General features: G+C 39.8%; 1 protein-coding gene across 1 annotated transcript; it reads left to right on the forward strand.

Moving 5' to 3' along the window:
* Window positions 1-634: 634 nt before the first annotated feature.
* On the forward strand, window positions 635-14,168 carry LOC119501700 (non-receptor tyrosine-protein kinase TYK2-like). Its single transcript, XM_037792269.1, has 24 exons — window positions 635-830; window positions 2,418-2,620; window positions 2,721-2,841; window positions 2,926-3,058; window positions 3,157-3,320; window positions 4,219-4,594; window positions 4,685-4,861; window positions 5,134-5,291; window positions 5,376-5,493; window positions 5,572-5,755; window positions 6,542-6,648; window positions 6,737-6,907; window positions 7,194-7,281; window positions 7,527-7,654; window positions 7,886-8,021; window positions 9,826-9,977; window positions 10,070-10,220; window positions 10,298-10,389; window positions 10,473-10,662; window positions 10,933-11,051; window positions 12,024-12,196; window positions 12,998-13,115; window positions 13,222-13,332; window positions 13,418-14,168. The coding sequence occupies exons 2-24, from the start codon at window positions 2,437-2,439 to the stop codon at window positions 13,559-13,561; spliced, it is 3,495 nt and encodes a 1,164-aa protein (XP_037648197.1). The 5' UTR covers window positions 635-830; window positions 2,418-2,436; the 3' UTR covers window positions 13,562-14,168.
* Window positions 14,169-14,566: the final 398 nt, after the last annotated feature.

Genomic DNA, 14,566 nt, shown 5'->3' on the forward strand with positions numbered 1-14,566 from the left:
GTAATTTAATCAATAACATCTTTATAAATGTATCAATGTTTTTTTTATGTATTATTAATGCAAAGGGAAAATATTGCAGAATTAAATAAATACATATACTGTACATACATGCATACATACACATACATACGCATACACATATACATACCTATATACACACACAAATACATATACACATACACGTATATATACACATACATACACACACAAATATAAAGAGGAGTAAATAAAAGAATAAATAAATAAATGTAGAAATATAAAGACAATTAAATAAAATAACAAATATATGTGGAAATATATATATATACATATATATAAAATGAAAAAAAAACATGTGAAAATAAATGGAAATGCTTATAAATATTGTTTAATATTTTGTTATTTGTCTTTATATTTCCACATATATTTGTTATTTTATATATATATATATATAAATATAAAAAATAAATAAATGATTATAATAATAAAAATAATAATGATGAAGATACAACTACTGGCTACTCAGAGATTACTGTAGTGGGTTTCTCAACAAATTACAAAACCACACTATTCTTGACGTTTTATTTTGAAAGGTCAGTTCTTGTGTGTGTATGTGTACGCCGTGCGTGCCAGCTCGGAGGGCGTGGCCATGTTGGTTTCAGGAACCAGCGGTTTGTCTCGTCGCTCGCTTCACCAGAACCTCAGAGAACACGAAGAAGAAGAAGAAGAAGAAGGAGAAGAAGAAGAAGAAGAAGAAACACGCTCAGTAGATATAATAAAGCCATAATGTGTCAGGTCATCTCTCCGTGTGAGGTTGTTGTGTAACACCGTCAGAAGCTCTCCGTTCAATGGTAAGAGACTTATTAGTCACTCGTTGTTAAGTTCAGTAGATAAAATAATGTTTACATGTTTTATTTCTCATATTTTCGGGTACAGAATGTGTGATGACGCGTTCACGGGCCGCTCGGTGACGCAGTTTATTATACATTAATATATATAAAGACAAGTTAAATGGGAATATAAAGAGTATTGTGTAATGTTAACTAGTTAGATGAGGAATAATTCCCGGAAGGCCCTCTGACATATCGATCTGCTTACCTGACGTCATTTTTATTAAGTTATTTCTACATTTTTTCATGTCATTTGTCAATAAGTTAGTTCTTCAAAACTAATCATTGTGTAAAAATGAAAATTATTACAGAGAAGTGCAAGGTGTCGCTTTAAAACTGGTCTTACGTTCGTGTTTACGTAAGATTGCGTACGTGACCTCTTCCAATGAAACAGCTGATTCACTGTAACAGTCATAATAATACTGTGGAAGAAGTACTCAGATATATTATACTGAAGTAAAAGTAGTAATACTACAGAATAGAAATACTTTGTTACAAGTAAAAGTCCTGTTATCAAAATCGTATTTAAGTAAAAGTACAAAAGTGTCACCATCAAATATACTTAAAGTACAAAAAGTAAAATTACTCATTATAAAGCGTGTGTGCGTGTGCGCGTGTATATAAATGTGTGTATGTATATATGTATTTATATATGTTTATATATGTGTACATATATATATATAAATATATATAAATACATATATACATACACACATTTATATGTATATAAATTTGTATTTATATATAATGGTTGTATATGTGTCAACATAGATATGTATATATGTATATACTTGTACTGTATGTATATATATATATATGTATATATGTATTTATATATGTATATATATATAATGTTTGTATATGTGTCTATATATACATATATACATACACACATTTATATGCATATAAATGTATGTATGTATATATATATATATAAATATATAATGTTTGTATATATATATACATATATATATATAAATATATAATGTTTGTATATGTGTCTATAGATATAATGTTTGTATATGTGTCTATATAGATATGTGTATGTGTGTTTATATGTATATACTGTACATGTACTGTATGCATATATATATATGTATATATATATATATATGTATGTGTGTAGGTGTGTATATATTTATGTATCTATGTGTATATATGTATTTATTACACGGCTGTGTTGAATACTCTTTTCTTATTGGTCAATCACGGGCGCTCGCTGTACATTATCCCTTACATGTTGCTGGGTAGCAGTCAAGTCTTTATCCATAAAGCTACATCATAATTTATTTGTTGATTATATTTTGGATTATTAATCTGAATTTGCAAAATAACTAAAGCTGTCAAATGAATATAGTGGAGTAAAAAGTACATTATTTCCCTCTGAATTGTAGTGAAGTAGAAGTATAAATTAGCAGAAAGTGGAAATACTCAAGTAAAGTACAACCTCGAAATTGTACCCAATTACAGCACTAGAGTAAATGTACTTTTTTCCACCACTGTTTACATTGATATGGGTGTCTCTCTCTCTCTATGTGTGTGTGTCAGTGATTTGGCGTTCCCCACCATGTCCAGAAGTGGGTTGGCCAAGTGTTTTAGGTCAGGGGCGACCCCGGGCCTGTGTGAGCCCCCTCAAGGTCCGGGCATCCATGTTTACCTGTTCTGGTCTAAGGAAGGGGAACGATATCTGTCCCACACGAGTGGAAGAGTCACAGCAGAGGGGCTGTGCATCTCAGCTGCGGAGGCTGTAGGTGAGAGTGACCACATAGACAGATGACCGGTATGGGGTTTCTTTTCGTGTTGGTATTTTAGCCTGCTGGCTGTGTGTAACATCCGTGTGTTATTCCCCAGGGATAACTCCTCTGTGCCATGTGTTGTTTGCTCTGTACAATCCACAATCACGTTGCTGGTACAGTCCAAACCACGATTTCAGTCCTGAGGACTTCAGCCTCGTACTTCACTACTGCATGAGGTTAGTCTGTGGTTTTTATAACAGGAATATAGATGAATCACACTGAGCATGTTCACATTGTTTGTCTGGTTTCCTTGTATCTAGGTTTTACTTTCGGAATTGGCACGGATTAAATGAGAAAGAGCCAACTGTATCCCGCCATGCCCTCAGGTCCGGATCAAGTCCGGGGGGTTCCCCTTTGCTTGAAATCACATCCTTAGAGTACTTATTCTCCCAGGTTGGTGTTTATATTATATTTTTTTTTACTGTGTATTAATTATGTTGTGTTCACAATAATTAAGAACTTAACCTCTTTGCTTCTTGTGTCTCCAAAAGGCAAAATATGAATTTGTGAACGAAGTAGTCCAAATGGAAGACGTTAAGTCAGAGGAGGAGATGAGTCGCTTCAAAAATGAGAGTTTGGGGATGGCTGTACTCCAGCTCTCACACCAGGCAATGCAAACAGGCTGCACCTTACAAGATGTTGCAGAAAAAGTCAGGTAATTACTTTGGAAGGAGTGAAATAGTAACAATATTGTTAATAACTGCACTTAAAGGGAGCGTTCGGGTGTTTTGAAGGGGGGTTGTATGAGGTACTTATTCATAGTCAGTATATAATCTACAGTAGATGACGGTCGGTACGCCTCCAGTTTGGAGAAACAGACAGGAGTACCAGCACAGGAGCAAAGTAATGTACTGCTGTGGACGGGGGCAGCAGCAAAAGTATTTTAGACACCTAAAAAGATCAATATCGGTTTAAGTCTACGCTATATTTAGAATAGTTTCACCACTTTATCTTGCTGGGAGACAGCTTTCCGATAGGGAACTGATGCTGTTTTCTATGGTCCCGCCAAAGCCACCAGACTCCTTTGGAAAAAAACTGTTATTTTACATCGCAGAACACGGGGTTGCTGGTCTGCAGTCGTGTCTAGAAGGTAATCCGCAAATTGCGAAAACTTCCAAAAACTGTCACGATACTCGCTGCCCAACGTGAGAGTTTCGCAATTTGCGCGTTACCTTCTAGACACAACCGTCAACCAACTCCTGTCTGTTTCTCCAGACTGGGGGCGTGCCAACCGTTATCTACTGTAGGTAATACACTGACTATGGATTAGTACTGTACCTCATACAACCCCACTTCAAAACACCCGACCTATCCCTTTAAATCTGTTAATTTGTCAACAAGTACGTTAAATGGCCTATATTAATATTCTGATGATAGATAAGTACAGTATTTGTTTCATTATAATTAGGTTGTTTGTTGTACTGTTATTTCTATCCTATTTTCTGCTACTGTGACAATCCAGTTTCTCCTCCGGATCATCAAAGCTTCTTATCTAATTTAATCACTGGATCGAGCATTAACGTGGATCATTAAGATATCTATTTTTTTTTCAGCTACTTGCGATGCATTCCAAGGTCTTTCGCCAAACACATTTCCAGAGACAACTTCCTGACAAAAATCAGGATCAAGCGGGTGTTTGCAGAGTTTGTGCGGACCTTCCAGCAGCACACTGTGGATAAGGGGCGACTGGGCGCCCACGAGATCATGTACAAGTACATCTCTACTCTCGAACACTTGGTGCCGCGTTTTGGAACGGAGACCTTCGCAGTGCCCTACCTGGAGCTGAGAGAGGACGGGGATGGAGGTTACTCTAACAACGCCCACGCGCAGGGTGGTGCCTCTAAGGACAACTTCATCGGCCCCGCCACACATGAGATAATGGTGTCTGGCACCAAGGGGATTCAATGGAGGAAGGTGTCTGTGCAGAAGGTTTGTCAAAACACAAACATCAAGCTTGTGACGGTCTAATTCTGTTTGTGTATTGTGGACATTTTGTTCATTCAGTCTGTTTACCTCCAGGCGCAGGAAAACACTTACCTCAGGAACGACTACATGAAGAAAACAAAACAACAGTCCAGCGAACCGAATGCGAACACTCCCGACAAATGGACGTCCTTCTGTGATTTCCCTGAAATAACTCACATAGCCATCACTGGAGATAAAGTGTGCATTAGCACTCTGGACAATCACTGCATGGTGAGAGCACTTGTTTACCCTGTTATGTAAAAGCTGCAGTACATTTATTTAATTGGTAAATGTGCTTGTGAGTGATGCATTAGTCCAGTTGATATTAGTCATTCTCCTGATCAGAGTGAATATACTGTGCAGTGTGCCTCATATAGTCTATATGACTATAAGAGCTTTGGGTTTTGGTACGCTTGGGGCATTTTATTATGTTTTGAATTTGTATGTGTCTGTACGTGGGAGCTCTGATTGTAAGCTAGTGGTGTTTCTGTATGTGTATGTAGGAGGTTGAGATGAACTCCAGCCAGGAGGCCCGTTCCTTCATCTCCCTCCTCGATGGATACAACCGGCTGACTGCATTCGCCCACCACTATCTTTGTCATGAAGTGGCTCCCCCAAGGGTAGTGCTGAGTGTAGCAAATGGACTGCATGGACCTATGCAGTGAGTTTTCTCCTCTTACACATGCATGCACAGGCACAAGCAGGCTATAGCGAAATTATATCACAAATTCTGGTGTGTTTCCAGTGATGATTTTGTGCTGCTGAAGCTGAAAAAGGAGGCAGCAGAGGAGGGAGCTTTCCTGGTACGTTGGAGTGCTCTCGACTATCGCCGCATCATCCTAGCTGTCCTGAGCAAAAGTGAGGTAAGTCAACGCCCACACTCCTCTGGAAATGATCGCAGTGCAGTGATGGTGAAAATGTACTTGTATTTATGCTCACAGAACGGATCAAAGCCGAGCCACAAGCAGTTTCGGATTCAGCTCAAGGGTTTGATGTTCTGTCTGGAGGGCTGGGATCGAGAATTCTCCACTATGAAGGAGCTCACTGAAAGCCTCAAGACCTTCATACTGAAGTCTGGTTCAGACAGCTTTACCGTCAGGAAATGCTGTTTGCCAAAACAAGCAGGTTTGTGTTTATTGTAGGGCTGTCAGTCGATTAAAATAGTTAATCACGATTAATCACAAGTTAATCGCACATTTGTATCCGTTCAAATTGTACCTTAAAGGGAGATTTGTCAAGTATTTCATACTCTTATCAACATGGGAGTGGACAAATCAGCTTGCTTTATGCAAATGTTTGTATATATTTATTATTGGAAATCAATGAACAACACAAAACAATGACAAATATTGTCCAGAAACCCTCACAGGCACTGCATTTAGCATATAGATATGCTCAAATTATAACATGGCTCTAGCCCAACAGGCAACAACAGCTGTCAGTGTATCAGTGTGCTGACTTGACTATAACTTGCTCCAAACTGCATGTGATTATCATAAAGTGGGCATGTCTGTAAAGGGGAAACTCGTGGGTACCCTTTGAACCCATTTTATTTTAAGGGACCCCTTTGAAAATGACCATGCCAGTTTTTCCTCGCCAAAATTTGGTGCAATTTTGGAGCGTTATTTGTCCTCCTTCACGACAAGCTAGTATGACATGGTTTTCTAGTTTCATATGATACCAGTATCTTAACGCTAGCTTCAAAACCCTAAAAACCCCAAGTTTTGTTAATGCATTAAAGAAATTAGTGGCGTTAAAACAAATTTGTGTTAACACAAATTATCGCGTTCATTTTGACAGCCCTAGTTTATTGGGTTTTCAATCCTAGACATGTTTTGCTGCTTTATACCACAATCCTCCCGTGTATTTAAAATATTTAAGTCTTAACATATGTGTGTTTATGGGATGTAGAGCTATCCAACCTTGTGGTGATGAGGCAAGGTGCTTCCACTGAAAACTCGTCCCTGAACATGACCCAGTTACGCTTCCACCAGATCAAGGACACGGAGATCGTACAGGTGATAAGAGACCCACTTTATTTCCACCTGACTAGCTTTGTTGTTCTCAGCTCTATGACTGACCAGTGGGTGTTGTGTTTACGAGCAGGAACTGCATCTGGGCCGCGGAACCAGAACTAACATCTACTCAGGACGTCTGCTGGTGCAAGGTGGAGGAGAAAACAGAAAGGATGACGAGTTCAACAACAACTCTGCTGAGCGCCAAGGGATCCAAGTGGTTCTCAAGATTCTGGATCAAAGCGATAAAGATATTGATATAGTGAGTCTTGTGATCATTAATAGCCATAAAGGGATAGTTTGGGTGTTTCTCATACGATTTTGTCGACTAATACGATTAGTTGATTGACAGATCTGAAGAGTTTCTCCACAAAGAATCACACAAAGTTGAGTTGAGTACCTCAAACAACCCCACTTCAAAGCATCCAAACTATCCCTTTAATGGTAACCAACACTCAAAGAGAATAACCGTGGTAGCATGTACTGTATATATTAACATCTAGTATCATCCTAACTCTTCATGTATTTGATCTTTACTTTCCTTTTAGGGATTTTTGGAGACTGCAAGCCTCATGAGCCAGGTGTCCCACAGTCACCTGGTGTTCGTACATGGCATGTCAGTCAAAGGATCTGAAAGTAAGAGTAATAACACCGCTCACTTTGACCAACTTTACTTTTAGGTGTGTGGCTTCCTCGTTTGCTACTTCCCCATCACACACAGATGATCTGTGTTTATAATCAAATAGTACCAAGTGAGCCGTGACGCACATGCAAAACCACATTCTGCCTGTTCTATTTTAAAGAGGATGCTATGTTGTTTACATTTTTGCTCTTGGCTTTACCACAGACTGGACTTCTCATACTTGTTTCTACCTTTACAGACATCATGGTGGAAGAATTTGTGGAATTTGGGCCTTTAGATGTTTTCCTTCGCAAAGAAAAGGCGTCAGTGACTCCTCAGTGGAAATTCATTGTTGCAAGACAACTTGCCAGTGCCCTCAATTATCTTGTAAGTTCAAACACTACTTTGTTTTTTTTTTGTTATGCCACAAAATTATATTTTAATACAATTCACTTACATAACCACACAGCTAAGTGGTCATTAATGTGAGTTGAGAGTGAAGTAATCAGCCAAGTTTGAGTCTGAGCTGCCGGCAAGAAATGAAATAATCTCATTATCAGACCAAACTTTACGATAAGTGCTGCAAGCGAAGTTCATTTGTGCCTGCCATCATCGTAGGAGACCAAACGGCTGGTTCATGGAAACGTCTGTGCCAAGAACATCTTGGTGGCGAGGCGTGGTCTGGAGCACGGCACTACTCCGTTTGTGAAGCTGAGCGACCCAGGAATCGCCCTGAGTGTCCTTTCCCGGGAAGGTTAGGACCAGAAACTCAAACTCTTTATTGACCTCACTTTATGATAAAGTCTTAGTGTTGTGTGTGTGTTTTCTGTTCTGCCTCATTTTAATCAGATTTAGGAAACCAGACCATTTCCTGTGACTTATTTCCTGTTGTCTTGCAGTCTTATCTCTTATTGGGCCTCACGCAGGAAGCGATATAAGAACAAATTACCTCTTATTTTGTTCTTATCCACGATTTGTTCTTATTTTCTTAGCACCCATTGATTTCTGGGATTCACCAATGTTTTCTTGTTTTTGCTCTTCTTTAAGCTAAGAGAACATTGTACGCGTGGTCGAGAGCACTCTTCCCAAGATAAGAAAAAACATCTTGTTTTCACAGCCCACAAATTGTTCGTCCAACAAAGAAACACAAGTTTTAAATTTGAGGAACGTAAAAAACGATGAATATCATTTAATCAAATCTAGATTAATATATGTTTTAGAGTAATTAGAATGATTGAATTATTAAAGAAATACTATTGGTCCATTGATCCCAATTAAAGATAGGATCGACGAAGACCATTTCAACCAATATAACAAATAGTGTATTCTGGATAACATCGTCAACCCTGCTTTTAAGAATATAAAAACCCTTGGATAAGTGTGCATTCAGCTTCTGATTTTCCTGTAACACCAGTACTGACGCTCTGGAAAATCATGGTTACTTTATTTAACAGTACCTCGATTTCACTACTGCTGAAGTTCCTCTTTCAGCCATTTTTTTGGTGTTATCTCTCCATTGTGTCAGAGTATCTGCACACAGCACAACACCTGCCATACCTACAGTATGCTTATAACAAACATTCGGCCACACGCCTCCCATTTCGGATCAAGTGGGATTTAGGGATGTACCGATACCGATATCGGATATCGGGCTGATGCTGACTTAAATAGCTGGATCGAGTATCGGTGACAATGGGCCGATCTGTTCAATTCAATTCTATGTTTATATACTATTTACATTATATTCTGGAATTTAAATTCCGGTTTAATTTTTGACCGCTCTGTTGCTGCATTAAAAAGGTTTACACTTGAATTGTAGTTCTTGTTAATTTTGAAGATTTTTTTACCAAGTTGCTAGTGAAAGGTTTATTATTTTATTAATAATATATAATTTACTAAATTCATGTATTTAATTGTTACATTTTGTTTTACAAAGTTAGGAAAACAATATTGAAGTCAAGCCTGATGTTTCTTTACACATAGAAGAATGATCCCAGTCACCTCCACACAGTGAGGCATACAGCTTATTATTCAAACACTGGTATCGGATCAGTACTCGGTATCAGCCATACCCAAAGCCCAGGTATCGCTATCGGGACTGAAAAAGTAGGATCGGAGCATCCTTAGTGGGATTTATCATTCAGCACACCTGGTTAAGAGCAAATTTGGTTGGTTAAGAAAATATAAGAAAAAATGTAAGAGAATGTAGCTGCATGAGGCCCAATGTGTCATTTAAGGCTGTCAGAAATGAAATAATCCAGCTCAAACTGCTCAGAGGTGTTTTTTTTCCCCATCACCATGGTTGGTTTTGTCTGGAGTCTGTGATCAAGGCTCTCCGAAAGACAAGATAATCAAAGACCTGATATCATTAAGTAGCTGCTGTCATTTAATACACAACTTTGCTTATTCTTTAGGTATTTTTATTGAATTAAGTTCATTTTATATAAAAGTAGAACATTTTCTAAAACTAAATTCTGTTGTTTTTATGGAGTTCTTCCTCTGGCTTGAGATCACCCTAACATGATTCATGTAACTTCTGTCATTTTAATTATCGCTAGAGCGCCTTGAGCGTATCCCGTGGATCGCCCCTGAGTGCGTTGACAGCGATGCACCCATCGGCATTGCTGCTGACCAGTGGAGCTTTGGCGCCACGCTGCTCGAAATCTGCAACAATGGCGATCTTCCCATGAGTAGCGGCACGTTGTCCGAGGTAGGCCATTTTATTTTTCGTCCAACAGCCACAAGCTGCACCTGCTCCTTTTATAGTAATTGTAACACCGTAACCTCTCCTCCCCCGAACAGAAAGAGCGCTTCTATCAGCAGAAGGGCCGTTTAGCTGAACCGTCATCCCAGGAACTTGTCACCTTCATCAGCATGTGTTTGACCTATGAGCCCCGGGAGAGGCCTTCATTCCGCACCGTGCTCAGAGAGCTCACAGAAATCATGATCAAAAGTGGGTCTTTACTTGATCACCTTTGTTTTTCTTTCAACGGTGCATTCGATAATGTGTTGTTGTTTTTCGGCTCTCAGATCCTGATATCTCCCCCAGTGAAACTCTCCCTGACACGGACCCAAGCATCTTCCACAAACGCTACCTGAGGAAGATGCGTCTCTTAGGAGAGGTGAGTTCTGACACCACATCACCTGTAGTTTTCTTCTTCCTGTATGTTAGAGAGTAACCCAGCAGTGGTTGTTCTGTCTGCAGGGTCACTTTGGAGAGGTGACTCTCTACCTGTATGACCCGGCCAACGATGGGACAGGAGAGCGTGTGGCAGGGAAGGCTCTGAAACAAGAGAACGGTCATATTCCTGAGGGCTGGATGAAGGAGATCGAGATCCTGAAGTCTCTTTATCACAGCAACATTGTCAAGTACAAGGGCTGTTGTACTGAACTGGGTGAGTCCTCAAAATATATACTTCAACATACAGTGTCTGCGTGTGCAAAGGTTGCTCAGTGCTCTCTCTCAGTGGATGGTTAATTGATTTTTGGTCCCTGCTGTTCGTCTGTATATAATGAAAATCTATTGGAAGTGCGACACTGCTTCCCTTTTCAATATTTTGAGCTTTCAACACACAGCATGCTGAGCACCAGGCAGCAGGTCATTCTTGCCATTGAAAAAGTGATGGAAACAGGAGGATAAACACTGTTGCATTGTGCGTTGACAGGAGGACAAGTGGTGCAGCTGATAATGGAGTACCTTCCTCTGGGGAGTCTGCGAGAGTACCTCCCCAAACGTAAACTGGGAATGCCCCAGTGCCTTATGTTTGCTCAGCAGATCTGTCAGGTGAGTTCAGGTGGTTTTGTAGTTTTACAGGATTCCTGGTGCTGGGTGCAAAACTGCAGAGGTGTCTGGTTATGTTCTCCTTCCTTCAGAAGAAGCTGTGTACAATATAGAAACTTCAATACATTTGAAATTGCCTTTAGTAGATAATCCATCACACTAGACGTTAATGTTTCTGTGTATTGTCATGAATTCATTCATAGTTTAGCTGCACGAGCATTATGTTAGACTGTATTTTCTCTCAGTAATCAAGAAATTATCACCCAGCATGCTGTTTATTGACATCATCATTTGCATCACATTTCCAGCCAGCCCTGATATTGTAAACTTGTCATTTGTCACTTTGCTTTTTATAAAGTACAATACATGTTGTGATGTAAAGTTTGATAAAAGGTGTAAGATTTTAAGCTAGACTAAAGGCACTTTCACAAGCCAACATTTAGTCAGTTTTAATTGAACGCTGGTGCGCTTCGTTTGGGCGGTTGTGAACGCAGTAATCGTACTCTGGTGCAGACCAAAACAACCGGACGGTAAGGTGTCTTGGACCGTTTCCAAGCGAACCAAAGCGCAGGCTGCCTGTGCGAGCATTTGTTGAGATGGACACAGGTAAACGACAGGTTAAAATGAGTGGGAGAGGACTGACCTGGACTTCTGCAGAAGTCTGATGTTTGCTTGACATCTGGGCCGAAGAGAACATACAGAATATTCTAAATAAAGCCCACAAAAATAGTGACGTTTATAAAGTCATAAACTAGAGGAGAAGGGATCCATGCGAGCTGCTCTATGAGGCTATACTGTATAATAATGTCAACATGCTGAAGTTTTTGATGACCAACCGACAGACAAACACATGGCTAAAAAACTACATACTAGGAAACTATAAAAGACAACCATTTCCTTTTGAAAAACATTATACTCTTTACTGTTCTCCGCGTTTCTTTACACATCATTTATTTCTGTTGTTCTCTTTTTAAGGGTATGGAGTACTTACACTCTAAGCGATACATCCATCGAGACCTAGCTGCCCGTAATGTCTTGGTGGAAAATGAGGGTTTGGTAAAGATTGGAGACTTTGGCCTGACGAAGTACATCCCTGAAGGCTCGATCTACTACCGTGTCCGTGAGGATGGGGACAGTCCAGTGTTCTGGTGAGTTCATGCAGCACTTAAAGGGTAACTTCAGTATTTTTCAACCTGAACCCTATTCCCTTGTTTTTGTGTCTGAGTGACTAGCTGTGAGGGCAAGTGAGCAGCGTTTATGTAACGTTACGTCCACTAAAAGTGCTTGTTTTGCCACTGACAGGCTCAGATTGTTATTATAAGTGTCTGACAACATTATAGAAAGGACCCGATAGAGAAATAGAACATTTTTCTGACCTTTCTCTTGATCCGGTCTGTTTGTTATTGTGTCCAAGTCCCGCTCAAGGATAAGTCTCGTTGTGAAATCTGAATATCCGTAAACTCAAATAAATACAGGCAACCATTGAATTCAAAAACTTCATCCTCATTGTGGAAATCATCTAAATATTCAGCCATGACATTGAAAATCTTTTAGATGACACTAAGCTACACTTTCTGTACTCCAACACAACAAACTCTGCCCAGCTGGCACTCACGTTTCCACCATGGATGTATTCCACTATTACACCGTTGTCTTACGGCAACACGTCACCTCGACAGATTTCACACCTCTCCTTGAGCGAGACTCTTTCCATGATGTCAGACACTAATAACAACAGTCAGAGCCTGTTATTGCAAAAAACAAGCACTTTTAGTGGACGTAAATGACGTTGCCAGCTTGCCCCAATAGCACCATGTTGCAGCCTGTGAGCAGCTGCCGCCTACGACAAAAACATGGTCCAGGATGAAAAATACTAAAGTTTCCCTTTAACCGTGTTATTCAATGCTTTGTTCAATGACCACTAAACTGTATTTGTTCATATTGTGCAGGTATGCCATTGAGTGCCTGAAGGAGAGTAAATTTTCCTTCTCCTCTGACATTTGGTCGTTTGGCGTTACGTTGTATGAGATCCTGACCCGCTGCGACCATCGCCAAAGCCCTCCAACCGTACGTCATCACTGGCCTCTTATGACAACCTCATATATTTAGACTAATCAAGTCAATTTTGAGTCCCTGTGTTAAATGCACAATGTACTCTTTTGTGTTTTTGTAGAAGTTCTCTGAGATGATGCAGGGAACTCACGGACAGATGACTGTGATGAATCTCATAAAACTGTTGGACAAGCAGCTGCGGTTGCCGCGTCCCAAAGACTGGCCGCATGAGGTAACATGCCCATTAAACACCACTGACATTTTATTGGCATTATGAGTAGCCTGATAGTTTCACATTTACTTGTTTTTACCAACAGGTGAGGAAGATAATGGAGCAGTGTTGGGATGCAGAACCGGCGGAACGGCCCTCGTTCAGATCCCTCATCGAGAGGTTTGAGGCCATTCGCCAAACATACGACTGGCAGTCGAATATAAACTTTTCCTCGGCTCAGATTTGCTGATCAGAACTCTGAAGATCTGCTTGTCTACATGTCATCACTTTGCCACTATGGCCACCGTATATTAGTGTTTCTGCATGCTGCCTCCATTTAGATGTCTTTATACTGTGGGTTTCCTTTTGATAAACGCACACTGCTCTCCTCTCATATGTGATATATCGGTGTGTTTTTCTTGGCTGGTGAGTTAAACTTCATGAAGAAAGGTGAAGCCTTGGGCAGTCAGCCACGGTAGTGGCTAGAAGGGAACCAGCAAACTGGGTAAACTCTCGCGTGATTCAGGTTAGACATCCATCTCGAGTGGTTATGATTAGGATAGGTCGTCGGGCAGCGAGACTCGTGAGAGCTTTTGCAGATCTCAGATAAGATGTTGCAATTTGTGGGCTCCCTTCCAGACACGGCCGTCAGCCAGAGTGTCAGCTTTTGTCTTTTAAAAGTTCTAGGTTTGCATATATCACAGTAAGTATTAAGACGATTACCATCTTTCATTTTGTGTTTGTACATTTTGTGTATGTTAACTTTGCATTTAATTTTGTATAAACCAAAAGAACAAATTCATAATCGAATAAACCATTTTTCATATGATCTTTTATTAAAGACCGAAATAGATTGATGCATGTGTCAAAAAGTGTATAAAAATGTATTATGCCATGCAGATCTGTGTGACCAGATTTCCACTATGCAACAAAGCATATCTACATATCTGTTATATAAGAACTCACTGATCACAGACTAAGGGATGAACCATAACAAACTTCTACACTTAACATTGTTTCCTAATACCCTATGTTGTCTTGACCATGTAGGTATAAAAAGAAGTATATCCAACTTGTGAAAAATGAAAAAGTACCACTGGCTGCACCACAACAGTCCAGCTGTTGACAATAATACACCTATGATCCTGCTACACAGCAACAAAGAAATCAAGAACACTGCTGCTCTGGTATTGGACTAATTTATACTAATATACACGTTAACCACATATCATTTTGAAATCATCTGACATATCTT

Source organism: Sebastes umbrosus, chromosome 14 (assembly GCF_015220745.1).
Source record: "Sebastes umbrosus isolate fSebUmb1 chromosome 14, fSebUmb1.pri, whole genome shotgun sequence".
NCBI lineage: Eukaryota > Metazoa > Chordata > Actinopteri > Perciformes > Sebastidae > Sebastes > Sebastes umbrosus.